Raw genomic sequence first — 14666 nt, 5'->3', positions numbered from 1 at the left:
CAGAACAATCAGGCAAGGGAAAGAAATAAAAGGCATCCAAACAGGAAATCAAACCATATCTATTTGCAGAAGATATGATTTTTATACCTAGAAAACCCCATAGTCTGCCCAAAAGCTCCTAGATCTGATAAGCAACTTCAGCAAAATTTCAGGATACAAAAATCAATGTACAAAAATCAATAGTATTTCTATACCCAACAACATCCAAGCTGAGTGCCAAGTCAAGACCACAATCCCATTCATTATAACAAAAGAAAAAAAAAGTAAAATACCTGGAAATACAGTTAACCAGGAAGGTGAAAGATCTCTACAACAAGAATTATAAAATATTGCTCAAATAAATCAGAGATGACACAAATGGAAAAACATTCCATGCTCGTGATAGGAAGAATCAATATTGTTAAAATGTTCATACTGCCCAAAGCAATTTATAGATTCAATGCTATTCTTCTCAAACTACCAATGACATTCTTCACAGAATTAGGAAAAAACTATTCTACAATTCATATGGAACCAAAAAAGAGCCCAACAGCCAAAGCGATCCTAAGCAAAAAGAACAAAGGTGGAGGCATCACAATACCCAACTTCAAGCTATACTATAAGACAACTGTAACCAAAACAGCATGGTACTGGTATGAAAACAGACACATAGACCAATGGAACAGAATAGAGAGCCCAGAAATAAAGCCACACACCTACAACCATCTGGTCTTCGACAAAGTTGACAAAAACAAGCAATGGGAAAAGGACTTCCTATTCAATAAATGGTGCTGGGATAACTGGCTAGCCATATGCAGAAGATTGAAACTAGCCCCCTTCCTTGCACCATATATAAAAATCAGCTCAAGATGGACCAAAGACTTAAATGTAAAACTTAAAACTATAAAACCCTTGAAGAAAATTTAGGAATGACCGGGCGTGGTGGTTCACGCCTGTAATCTCAGCAGTCTAGGAGGCTGAGGCAGGTGGATCACTTGAGCTCAGGAGTTCAAGATCAGCCTGGGCAAGATGGTGAAACCTCATCTCCACAAAAAAATACAAAAATTAGCCAGGTATAGTAGTGTGGACCTATAGTCCCAGCTACTTGGGGGCTGAGGCAGGAGAATTGCTTGAGTCCAGGAGGTTGAGGCTGCAGTAAGCTATGTTTGCGCCACTGCACTCCAGCCTGGGTGACACAGTGAGACCCTGTCTCGAAAAAGAAAAAAAAAAAAGAAAGAAAATTTAGAAAATACCATTCTGGACATACGCCCTAGCAAAGATTTCATGATGAAGACACCAAAAGCAATTGCAATAACAAAAAAATTGACAAATGGGACATAATTAAACTAAAGAGTGTCTGCACAGCAAAAGAAACTATCAACAGAGTAAACGGACAACCTACAGAATGGGAGAAAATATTTACAAACTATGTGTCTGAGAATGCTCTAACATCCAGAATCTATAAGGAACTTAAAGAAATTAATAAGCAAAAAACCAAACAACCCAATAAAAATGTGGGCAAGGGATATGAACAGACACTTTTCAAAAGAAGACATATATCTGGCCAGCAAGCATATGAAAAAATGTTCAACATCCCTAATCACTAGAGAAATCCAAATCAAACCACAGTGAGATACTATCTCACATCAGACAGAATGGCTATTATTAAAAAGTCAAAAAATAACAGATGCTAGTGAGGTTGCAGAGAAAAAGGAATGCTTGTACTCTGCTTCTGGGAGTGTAAATTAGTTCAGCCATTGTGGAAAGCAGTTTGGCAATTTCTCAAAGAACTTAAAACAGACTACCATTTGACCTTGGAATCCCATTACTGGGTATCTACCCACAGGAATATAAATTGTTCTACCATAAAGACACATGCACAAGTATATTCATCACAGCACTATTCACAACAGTAAAGACATGCAATGCACAAGTATATTCATCACAGCACTATTCACAACAGTAAAGACATGCAGTCAACCTAGATGCCCATCAATGGTAGACTGGATAAAGAAAATATGGTACATATACACCATGGGATAGTATGCAGTCATAAAAAAGAACAAGGTCATGCCCTTTGTAGCAACATGTATGGAGCTGGAAGCCATTATCCTGAGTGAACTACTGCAGGAACAGAAAACTAAATACCACATGTTTTCACTTACAAGTGGGAGATAAACATTGAGTACACATGGCCACAAAGAAGTGAACAGTAGACACTGGAGCCTACTTGAGGGTAGAGGGTGGAAGGAGGGTAAGGACTGAAAACTACCTATTGGGTACCATGCTTATTACCTGGGTCACGAATTAATCTGTACACCAAACTCCCATGACACACAATTTACCTATATAACAAATCTGCACATGTACCCTTGAAACTAAAAGATCAAAAACATTTAAAAAGTAGTGTCATATAACTGTAAACAATGACTTAAAAGAACATAGATTTAAAAGACCCCCTAATTTTGGCCGGGTGTGGTGGCTCATGCTGTAATTCCAGCACCTTGGGAGGCCGAGGCAGATGGATCACCTGAGGTCAGGAGTTCGAGACCAGCCTGGCCAACATGGTGAAACCCCATCTCTACTAAAAATACAAAAAAATTAGCTGGGTGTGGTGGCGGGCACCTGTAATCCTAGCTACTCAGGAGGCTGAAGCAGGAGAATCACTTGAACCTGGGAGGTGGAGGTTGCAGTGAGCCGAGTTCACACCATTGCACTCCAGCCTGGGCAACCAGAGTGTGACTACATCTCAAAAAAAATAAAAATAAAAAAATAAAGACCCCCTAATTTTATTTATTTTTCTCACCTGAAAATTTTTAATGTTTATGCTGATGCATATCTGAGTGCTTATCATCAAAGTGTGAAGTAAAAAAAAAAAAAGCAGTTTAAGAAAGTTCCAGTGTTTCAAAGAGAGCATTTTTTAAAATGTATATACATGAAGAACATTTCATTATACTGTAAAATAAATGCAGCACTGTAAGATAAAGGAAGATTAATATATGGAGTTTTGGTCTTTCTCCCCTCTACAGCTGCAACCATCTTCAACCTGCTGAACTTAACTCAATGGTTACAGGAATTTTTTGCTTTTTTTTTTTTTTGGTCTCCTATTCAGTTCACATTTCAGGCTGTTCAGCAGATGCCTGTGATTCTGGAGATTCAAATCACTGGTGAAAGTTTTTTCTCTGTTTCCTCAGTTTTTCAGGAGCTTTTCTTCAAAAAATGATCTCCTGCTGTTCGAAGTTTACCTTCAGTCTTCCTCATCAACAAACACGAAATTCAAAAAGTACCTTACTGAAACTTTTTTGTTCACATCTCTCTGATTGTTGGAGTAGGGTCATATCCCGCTAAAAATAGTCTCATTGGAATTGATTCACCTTTTACTGGTGCACCATCCATTATTTCGTATTTGGCGATTGTTTCTGTTTCTGCTGTGGTACAATTCCTGTGATCTGTTTTTTGATCAGTTGTAACTCCATATGTTGTATTTTTATTCTTACTACTAAGAAGTAAATTTTTCCAACAATTACATGCTTTAAATGATACTTTGACTTATTATATTCAAATTATATATGTAGACAATCTTCAATGCCCACTTCTATCTTAGTATAGTTGTCAACATCAGGACAGGTGGCAAGCTGGTGAACAATAAGATCATATTCTTTTACTAAAATCTGTCAGTCTTCTCACTATTGTCACTTTAAGAAAATACCTCAAGTGAACATTGGCACCGATGTCAGATGCATATGGCTTTTCAACTTGCATAAATTCAGAATCATAACTTCCTCTCTGAGTCAGTTCTCCAGGTAAGGCTAGTTCTTTCATTAGGTTTATAAATTCATGAGCATTACTCTTGTCATTGTAAAGTTTCATTTGACCTACAAATTCAATTCTAATTCCTTGGTGCTCTAGCCTCTGTCCAGGTTGCTTAAAGGCTACTTTTACCTTTCCTGAAACAGATTCTCCATTATAAAGAGATGGTGTTTTTCTACTTTGCCATCTTCAGTTTTCATTTCTGTCATTTTCCTGGCTTCCCCATCATTAAAGACAATATTGATCTCACAAATTGGACCAAAAAAGCCTTCAAGAAAACTCATTGTCAGCATGGCCACCACATCCCTGCTACTTTACTCCTCTTCACTCAGGAGAACTCTCAGCCCCAGCTCCTTCTGCTCAGCACCCCCAATTTGGAAAATTTAGATCCAGTGGTAGTCATTTGAGGGCTGGAATTAGATTTAATCCACAAATAATTGATTATTTTTAAAAATCATTAAATTCTTAATACTTTTAAAAAGAAGCCTTTGAAACTCGATCTCAAGAAATACCAGCCCAGGTGTGGTAGCTCACACTTGCCCAGCAGTTTGGGAGGCTGACGTGGGAGGATCATTTGAGGCCACGAGTGTAAGACCAGCCTGGGCAACATAGGGAGACACTTGTCTCTATAAAAAATGTTTTAAAATTGGCCGGGCATTGTGGTGCACACCTATGGTCCCAGCGACTGAGGCTGAGGTAGGAGGATCACTTGAGCCCAGGAGGTCGAGGCTACAGTGAAGTGTGATTGCACCACTGCACTCCAGCCTGGACAACAGAGTAAGACCTTGTCTCAAAAAAAGAAAGAAAGAAATACAACTTTGATTACCAGGTAAAAAGTCAGAGGATAGCAGTATGCTTGCAGTCATGATCAGATTCTCTTTTGTAGTAAAGCTTCTGACTAATTCTAGGTCTAGCCAGCAACATACTTATAACTGTTTAGGTTTAGAATTAGCTGGAAGCCTTGGCTTTGCAAAGCCATTTATAACATCAGACAGTCGATATAATCATTGATATTGAAGCCAGATATATCAGAAAACAAATGCAGTTGTGTTTCAAAAAACAAACTTCATTTATCACCAGCATAGAACAACATCCTAATTCTTCCTGGGTCTTTTCAGCCATAAAAATGGCAGTGTAACATTAACAGGTATCCTCTCAAAAAATTCAGGGAAATAATGTATCCAGTTCTTCTGAAATACCAAGTCCTCTAGGTAGAAATGACTAACAAGTAAATACAAAATAGATTCAGAAGAAATATAATAAGTTAAATATTAGCTACTGAGTAAAGAGGAAGATTTATATCTCAGGCATCCCACATTTTCAAAACTGGAAGAACAGAAAAAATAATTTTTTAAAATTACAAAACTTATAATCACAAGACAATAGCTACTGACTGCAATCTCTTTGCTACTCTACCATCAATAATAAGAACAAAATTGATTTTGGTTCCTAGTATTCATAACAATGATATAATCTATGAATATATAATTATGTTTAGGCCAGGGACGGAGGCTCATGCCCATAATCCCAACTCTTTGGGAGGCCAAAGCAGGTGGATCACCTGAGCTCAGGAGTTTGAGACTGGCCTGGAGCAACATAGCAAGACCCTGTCTCTATCAAAAAAAAAAAAAAAAAAGCCAAGCATGGTGGTGCACGCCTGTAATCCCAGCTACTCGGGAGGCTGAGCCACAAGAATCGCTTGAGCCCAGGAGGCGGAGGTTGCAGTGAGCCGAGATTGCACCATAGCACTCCAGCCTGGGTGACAGAGTGAGACCTTGTCTCAAAAAAAAAAAAATTATGTTTACATAAAGGTTTCAAATAAAGGAATAATATCTAATGGTTAATAAAATACTTAGATTATAAACTAAATTGCAGCTGGGTGCAGTGACTCATTCCTGTAATCCTAGTACTTTGGGAGGCTGAGGGGGATAGATTGCTTGAGCCCAGGAGTTTGAGACCAGCATGGCCAACATGGCAAAACCCCTCTACTAAAAACATACAAAAATTATCCAGGCGTGGTGGCGTATGCCTGTAATTCCAGCTACTCAGGAGGCTGAGGCACAAGAATCGCTTGAACCTGGGAGGCAGAGGTTGCAGTGAGCCGAGATCGCACCTCTTCACTCCAGCCTGGGTGACAGAGCAAAACTCTGTCTCAAATAAATAAATAAATAAAATTGACTATAGAATAACTTTCTCCTTGACTATGTCAAATGACTCACTTTATATGAATCTTTGCTGCTGCTGCATTCTAATTTTATGTAGCAGGCTAAATCATGTGCTCCCAAAGTTAATAAAATATCTAAAACATTTAGGATAAATTCAGTTTCAAACTTTATTTATTTATTTATTTATTTTGAAACAGAGTCTCAATCTATCACTCAGGCTGGAGTGCAGTGGCACAATCTCAGCTCACTGCAACCTCCAACTCCCAGGCTCAAGAGATCCTCCCACCTCAGCCTCCCAAGTAGCTGAGACTACAGGGGTGCACCACCATGCCCAGCTAATTTTTGCATTTTTTGGTAGAGATGGGTCCAGGCTGTTCTCAAACTCCTGGGCTCGAGCAATTCACCCAACTCAACCTCCCAAAGTGCTGGGATTACAGGCATGAGCCACCATACCCAGCCCCAAAATAAAACTTTTTAACACATAATCAATGAAATTCTTCTTATGAGGATTTAACCATTAATTTCCAATTAAGAAATTTAACCAATTTCTTAAATGGAACTTTTTAAAATATATTTTCTTTGACATAGTCCATAGATACTGCAATCTCAAGTGTACAGCTCCATGATTTTCACAAAGGGAATACATACATGTACCACCACTCTGATCAGGATATAGAACTTAAACCAGCATCCCAAAAGCTCCCTCCCAGTCTTTACCTACCTGACTCTCCACCACAGTAACCACTATGCTGACTTTATGTCCATAAATTTGTTTGGCCTGGTTTTTATCTTTATATAAAGAAATTATATAGCATGTACTCTTTTGGATCTGGATTCTTTTGCTCAACATTGTATCTGTGAGTTCTACTCATATTGTTACAAGTATCAGTACTTTGAATTTTTTTCATTGTTATATAGGATTCTTTTTTGGGAATATACACAATCTATTCATCCATTCTATTACTGAAGGACACTTGAACTGTTTTGAGTTTGGGACCATCATAAATAATGTTGCTATGAACCCTGTAGTACATCATTCAGAGTACAAATGTACCCATTTCTGATGAATGTATACCTAGGAGCGGAACTGCTGAGTCACAGAGAATTCATACCTTTAGTAGTTACTGCCAAGCCTTTTGGCAAAGTGGTTGTTCCAATTTGCACTCCACCAAAATTCAGTTGTTTCACATGAAACCATTTTGAATTGAGTTCAACCTAATTGAATTGGTACCTTAATGAATAAATATACTTTTAGTTTTCAAAAGGTCTGAACTTAATTGTTGGAAGCATGTGCCTAATTAAATAATTATACTGTTTACATGTGAATTTAATCAAACATTTGAATACCAGTTTATATACTGTCAAAATAAAATCAAAGCATGTCTAATTCTTCCTCCTCACAACACAAATCAGTTTATATATGCTCAACCTTCTAAGAATAATAGCATTCTCCCAAATTTATCATTAGGTAAGAACACAAGGACTAACCTATTATATTTCTAGAACTGGCAAATTTCTGCATAAAGCGTGAACTGGTGAAGAGCAGTTCAAACATTCTGTCAGCACTGATATGAAAAATACGGTTGATAAAAAGTCTTCCATGAAGATCTTTCTCAGGAACATTTTCTGGAAAAACAGAAACACAAACCAAAAGAGAAGAAATCAAAGAAAGTTTATTTTAAGGCTTTAGGGGGTTTTGTGGGGTTTTCTTTTTTTATTTTGGGCATAAAATCATTTTTAAATATGATTACAATGAGGAGAACAATCCAGGACACTATTAAAACTCCAAATAGGAATTAAATATATACATATGTATGACCTATAACTCTGCATAACAATATATAGTTAACTAAACTACATATAATCAATATTTCAACTGTCAAAACCCAAAAGATACAGAAATATTTAACTTGAATGGTATCAAATGGCCATAATATGTCACTCAAAAGAATATTTCAAAAGGGACAAGGACAATATAGAGACACATAAGATAGTATCTAACATAGAAATTAGCAACTTCTACCTCTGAATGCTCACTCAGTAAATATTAATTTATCAATGGCTATAATATCTGCTGCACTTAGCTTATCAGCCTGAATAACGTTTCAACTTGACTTAATGTTCACTACCCAAAGACAAGAATGACTGTAATCACAACCTATTTTCAACACCACACATTAAAAGAACTAAGAAATCCGTCTGAAAAGTATTCATCAAAGCTAAATAATGCCCAATGAAATATTACATTTTTTCTGGGAATTTGATAATCATGATGATGTTGAAAACTACTAGTGACAAATGAAGAAGCAACATCTTGCTCACCTATTCTCATATGCCCTGGAAATATTATATAAAATAGCCCATACTTACATAGTGCTTACTATATGTTAGACATTGTGCTACATACCTTACAAGTATTGACTCATCTTATTCCCACTGCAATGCTATGAGATAAGTGGTATTATCATCATTATTTCCAGATGAGGAAACAGAATCACAGAAATAATTGCCGAGGCTCCATGGCTAGTGAGTGACTGACTTGGAATTTGAACCCACTCCAGCTCCAGAGCACACAAACTTAACATCTATTTTATACCACCAGAAGGAATTTAACTTAGAAGAACCAAACAGAAAAGAAAAAAAAAAAAAAACCTAGGAACAGAAGCCTGGCATAATAGAGGAAGTAACATAAAGCAATTCAATATGAAATTGTAATGATTTCAGGACCAGGATTGCTTACTATTATTTCAAGGATGATGCCCCATGGATACAGAATAAAAATTGCTACAAAAGCTCCCCATGTTTCAGAAATCAAGCTCCAAGAATGATCTGGGTAAAGCATCTGTCAATATTAGTCAGGTTAAATCAAAGGGCAATAGTCTATGGATCAGAAAAACTCTGCTAGCTCTGGCTTCATCCCCAACTACTGCTATTTATCCCTCATTGGATGATTTGTGTCTCCCTACTTTGCTAGAGGCATAAAGGACTTATGGATATCAGATAGATATTGATTTGCTTCTCCCTTCAACAATACTCTATGTAGGCAAAAACTATTTACTGCCATTTCAAATAATGGCTCCTTCAGCGTAGAAATGAATCACAAAACTAGGCAATTTTGCTAAGCTTTGTGAGGTAACTTTCCAATTAGGCCTGGGAAACAGCTTTTTCTGACATAGAAGTATTATATGTTCACTGTAAAAATAATTCAAATATTCACAAAGGAAGAAAACAACTAAAGGTGATTCTGTTGATCTTGTTCATTTCCTTCACAGAACCTATCCTGACTTGTAGTTATACTAGTATTGATTTATTGACTTATCTTTCTCCTGCTCACTATAGTAGATCAACATACTATCACTAAATAAAATGATGTTTGGTTTAAAGTGATCTGCAATCTCCCTCACTCCCTCTAAACCCACACACATCCCCAATCTCCTGGGATGGTTTACTTTTTGTGACCTTTTCAATTGTCACTTCGGTTCATTGACTTCAACCATCTTCATAACTTCACAACTTTAAAAAAGTAAAAAAACAGATTCATTATTTTACCCATTTAATACATATAACAAGTCCAAGATTTTGGAACGTGCTTAGGGAAACCAGAGGGAGCACTTGATTTGCTATATAATGATAATCTAATAAGAAAAAAATCGCCATACACTTTAAATAAAACTCCCCAAACAGAGGTCTGAATGTTACATATACCTTCTTACTGCTATAAAGCCAAACAGCCTTTGCAAGGAGCAAAGTGTGATCAGAGCTCATGTGCAATAATGAATCTATACACGAAATATGTACAATTTTTATCAGTTTTATTGTTATCCTTTATGCAACTTATAATGTTACTTTTATAGGATTCTTTTTTTTTTTTTTTTTTTTTTTTGGAGACAGAGTCTCACTCTTGGGATTAAAAGCGTGTGCCACCACACCCAGCTAATTTTTGTATTTTTAGTAGAAATGGGCTTTCATCACATTGGCCAGACTGGTCTCAAACTCCTGACCTCAGGTGACCCACCTGGCTCAGCCTTCCAAAGTGCTGGGATTATAAGCGCGAGCCAATGCATCCAGCTGAAACTACTTTGGAAGGACCATTCTTATAAAAGAAGCAGGTGAGAAAGAGAAAATAAAAATCCTGGTTTTGGTGCTACTTACCTATTTGGCCACTGGGGGCCAGAGTAGATCTTCCTAAAGTCCTAAATTCAGGTAAACAGTGTATGACTAATCCATGCCTAGCCGCATACTAAAGCAAGAATGGTAAGGACACTAATAAAGCAGTCTCTATGCTACCCTTCATCTTTCCAAATGTCTCCCACTACACTGACTTCAATGGCAAGGATCTTACAATTTTAAGAAAAAGAGTCCTTAAAATGCCTACTTAATAAGTACAACAAAAAGCCTCAAGTAATTTGTACTAAATTTTCCTTTAAACAACTACTTTTATTATACTTTTTGCTTTCTCTTTCTCTCTCTTTCCCTTTCTCTCTCCTATTGGTGGTTACAAGAAAGTAACACAATCATAGTGTCTATAACATCTAACCTCAAAACCGAAACATAAAAAGTATTAAATCTTTTTTTTTTTTTTCTGAAGAGACAGGATCTGGCTCTTTTGTCGCCCAGGCTAGAGTGCAATGGTGCAATCATAGCTCACTGCAGCCTTGACCTCCTGGGGCTCAAGTGATGCTCCTGCTTCAGCCTCCTGCATAGCTAGGACTACAGGCACGCACCACCATGCCCAGCTAATTTTCTGTTTTTTGTAGAGACAAGTCTTGCCCAGACTGGTCTCAAACTCCTGGCCCAAGCAATCCTCCCACCTCAGCCTCTCCAAGTACTGGGATTACAGGCATGAGCCACCGTGCTCAACCAAGAAAAACCAAAATCTTTTATCTTTCTCAAACCTAAAAGCAGTATAACACACACAATCTATATTTTGGAAGTTTTTAAAATATGTTTTAAAAAATTAAATTTTATATTAAGGAAAACACATTAACATAGTAAACTTACATCTACATAAAATGGTTGGGAAATGGGCTTACATTGACTAACAATATTATTGTGTGCTGGGTATTATATATAATGCAGTGGAGATGTCTCTTCTTCAACCCTTCCAAGTTAAAGGTGCCCAATCAGGGTAATTCCCAGCCTCTCTCTACCCCTTTAACTCACTCTAACCATAGGAAGTAGATTATTGTTATGGACTGAATGTTTGTGTCGCCGCAAATTATTCTGTTAAAGCCCTAACTCCTGATGTGGCTGTATCTGGAGATGGGGCCTCTAAAGAAAGTAATTAAGTTAATTGGCCAGGTGTGGTGGCTCATGCCTGTAGTCCCAGCACTTCGGGAGGCCGAGGCAGGCTGATCACGAGGTCAGGAGATCAAGACCATCCTGGCTAACATGGTGAAACCCCATCTCTACTAAAAATACAAAAAATTAGCCGGGCATGGTGGTGGGCATCTGTAGTCCCAGCTACTCGGGAGGCTGAGGCAGGAGAATGGTGTGAACCCAGGAGGCGGAGGTTTCAGTGAGCCGAGATCGCACCACTGCACTCCAGCCTGGGGGACAGAGCAAGACTCCGTCTCAAAAAAAAAGAAAGAAAGAAAAGAAAGGAAGGAAGGAAGGAGGGAGGGAGGGAAAGAAAGAAAGAAAGAAGGAAGGAAGGAAGGAAGGAAGGAAGGAAGGAAGGAAGGAAGGAAGGAGAAAGAAAGAAAGAAAGATAGAAAGAGAGAGAGAAAGAAAGAATTAAGTTAAATAAGGTGGGTCCCAGATCTGGTAGAATTAGTGTCCTTATAAGAAGAGACACCAAACACTCTGGGAGGCCGAGGCTAAAGGATCAGTTGAGGCCAGGAGTTCAATACCACCCTGGCCAACATGAGGAAACCCCGTTTACTAAAATTACAAAAAATTAGCTGGGCGTGGTGGTGCATGTTTGTAATCCCAGCTACTCCAGGTGTTCCAGAGGCTGAGGCACAAGAATCGCTTGAACCCGGGAGGCAGAGATTACAGTGAGCCAAGATCACACCACTGCACTCCAGCCTGGGCAACGGAGCCAGACTCTGTCTCAAAAAGAAAAAAAAAAATACCAGAGAGTTTGCTCATGTATGCTCGCTCTCTCTCTCTCTCTCTCTCGTGTGTGTGTGTGTGTGTGTGTTGTCCCCTGCTCTGCTCCTCCCTCACACTTTGCTCCTCTATTCCTCTATCCACGAGCATGTGCTAAGGAAAGGCTATGTGTGGACACAGCGAGAAGGTGGCAAGCCAGGAAGAGAGCCCTCACCAGAAACCACCTCTGCCAAACCTTGATCTGGGGTTTCTATCCTCCAGAATTATATGAAATAAATTTCTGTTATTTAAGCTACCCAATCTGTAGTATTTTGTTATGGCAGCCTGAGCTACTAATACAGTTAGTAAATGTGGAAGGAGTATGCTGGGTAGGCTTGGCACACCTCTGTCCTTCTCTCTGGATCTAGATGCCCACAGAAGCTGGTTCTCCTCCAGGTGGGATCGTCCCTCCAGTGGGGAAGGAGGTTGAACATTGCCTGTGATTGATAGGTAAGTCCACCTCATTCTTCAGCTCCATCAGCAGCCCACTTATCTTTCACACATACCCACATCCGCTGACTTTGTTACTATTAGTATAAAAGGTGATGTTTTGGCCTCTATCTGACTTGCTCTTCATTTTCTTTCCCAATTTTGTTACCACCAGGGTGGTCAAGAAGGACTGCTATTTGTTGAGCCCACTCTAGACCCCATGTACACATGGATTACAATACAAAACAAAATGGATTACAATACAAAATATGAAAAACATCTAGAATATAATACTCATGAAATTCAGAAGGCCTTTGGGTCATGATTCTCTTTATCATCATATTAGGATTAAGCTTAATCTCTGCTGGCCCTCTAAAACCAAGTAAGTTTTCTGTTTTCTTTTGTTTTTTGAGACAGAGTCTTGCACTGTCACCCAGGCTGGAGTGCAGTGGCGCGATCTCGGCTCACTGCAACCTCCGCCTCCTGGGTTCACGAGATTCTCCTGCCTCAGCCTCCCAAGTAGCTGGGATTACAGGCATACACCACCACACCCGGCTAATTTTTTGTATTTTTAGTAGAGACAGGGTTTCACTACGTTGACCAGATTGGTCTTGAACTCCTGACCGTGTGATCCACCCGCCTCGGCCTCCCAAAGTGCTGGGATAACAGGCGTGAGCCACTGTGCCCAGCCAAATAAGTTTTTTTTAATGCCATATGAAATATTATCATCATTTATCTTTGTAATAAATTTCAAATACAGAATGTTCCTCTGAAAGTGAATTAAAGTCAAATGGAAATTTTTAAAATTAAATGGAAACTGACTACAGTAAAAACAAATCAAAGTTAGGAGCAATTATGATTAACTTTCCCTGCTCTTGCTTTCAAAAACTCATCCCATTATGCTAAAATATAACCACAGTCAAAAGCTTGCATCTTCACACAAAGAAATTTGAGTATTGTTCTGAGTAACATTGATGAGTACACTTTTTAAAAAATCATTTACAGAGAGAAAGATTTCCTTTCCAGAAGTTTTGAGAATCTTCTTTATTTCCTTTTGGAGGCTACCCAATAATTTAAACTAATATTCATGTGACAATGCATCCCTGCCATAACTACTTGCTTTCATAATTATATACAAAACAAGTTTAGAAAAACCTTGCTAAGGTGTCTTTTTTTTAAAGGAGGAAAAGAGAAAATAACTTGGGCAGTATTGAAGTAAAGTAAAAAGAAAACTGGATGGAGACACCTGGTCATTAACTCAAGTTCTGCATAGTTAACTAGCTGCGTGATTTTAGATTTAGCTCCTGTAGGTCTTATTTTCCCTACCAGGAAAATGAGGGATAGCCTAAATGAAATAATATGTCACTCTACCTATGACGTGTGAGCATATTACACTGCCTGGTATATAGAATGGGCATGCAGGTTTTTATTAACACCACATTTAGAAGCTAAATACAAAGAAGCTTTTCAGATTCCAGGCTTCTGAAGACAGTGGGATACGTTAGATTTAACAGCCTCTTTCTCCTATTTTCTATAAGCTCCCATTCTTTTTTTGGTTCTTTATAGGGTGAGACTGTGTCTAATGAAACTAAATTCTCAATCTGCATACCCTTATTACAAAGATAAACATAAAAAGATGTAACTGAAATTTAATAAAATTTATAAGAAATTATTTACCTTCATCAACAGAATCTGAAGTGCTGCTTTTTTCCAGAGAAAGATATTCATTTTTATTCAAGTCCAGTGACTTTGATGGCACTCTAGTTAACTTCTTTTCCAAAGTTGGTAAGAGACTCTTTTTGGTCTGTTTTTCATTTTGGGACTCCTCTTTGCCTAATCCCTAAAAGGTAAACAATCCAGTTTCAAAATAAAACACAGATTTAGCTTAGATTTTGCAGTGAGAACTTTAATATTAAAAATACTTTGAAATATTGCGCTTCGAAGAATATTTACAGCATTTTGTTTGTTATACTTGCATCACATTTCCAATGCTATTAAATGTCGGTCCATAAAATATGAGTAAATAATATATACCATTCTAAAGTCATCCTACACAATAATAAACAAGTTTATGAAAAATATAATATAAAAAGAGCTTCACAGATCATGGAAATCACTTATGGAGAAGGGAAAGGGGACAAAGGACAAAAATAATAGAACAATCCATTCTTCGGGGTAGACAAGGGAGAA

General features: G+C 37.9%; 1 protein-coding gene and 1 pseudogene across 3 annotated transcripts in view; both read right to left on the bottom strand.

Annotated features, from left to right (window-relative positions):
* GRAMD1C (GRAM domain containing 1C) overlaps positions 1-14666 on the bottom strand; it is a 106479-nt gene that overhangs the window by 23637 nt on the left and 68176 nt on the right. For all 3 annotated transcript variants that reach the window (XM_054483008.2, XM_063661652.1, XM_054483009.2), the window contains 2 exons: positions 14154-14316; positions 7443-7580 (listed from right to left, as the gene is read on the bottom strand). In XM_054483008.2, the coding sequence (XP_054338983.1) occupies positions 7443-7580; positions 14154-14316 (301 nt within the window). The remainder of the gene's footprint in view (positions 1-7442; positions 7581-14153; positions 14317-14666) is intronic.
* LOC129033883 (vacuolar protein sorting-associated protein 26A-like) lies at positions 3093-4073 on the bottom strand (annotated as a pseudogene).

The sequence above is a fragment of the Pongo pygmaeus genome, chromosome 2 (assembly GCF_028885625.2).
Source record: "Pongo pygmaeus isolate AG05252 chromosome 2, NHGRI_mPonPyg2-v2.0_pri, whole genome shotgun sequence".
NCBI lineage: Eukaryota > Metazoa > Chordata > Mammalia > Primates > Hominidae > Pongo > Pongo pygmaeus.
This window is presented reverse-complemented; position numbering and strand designations above follow the sequence as displayed.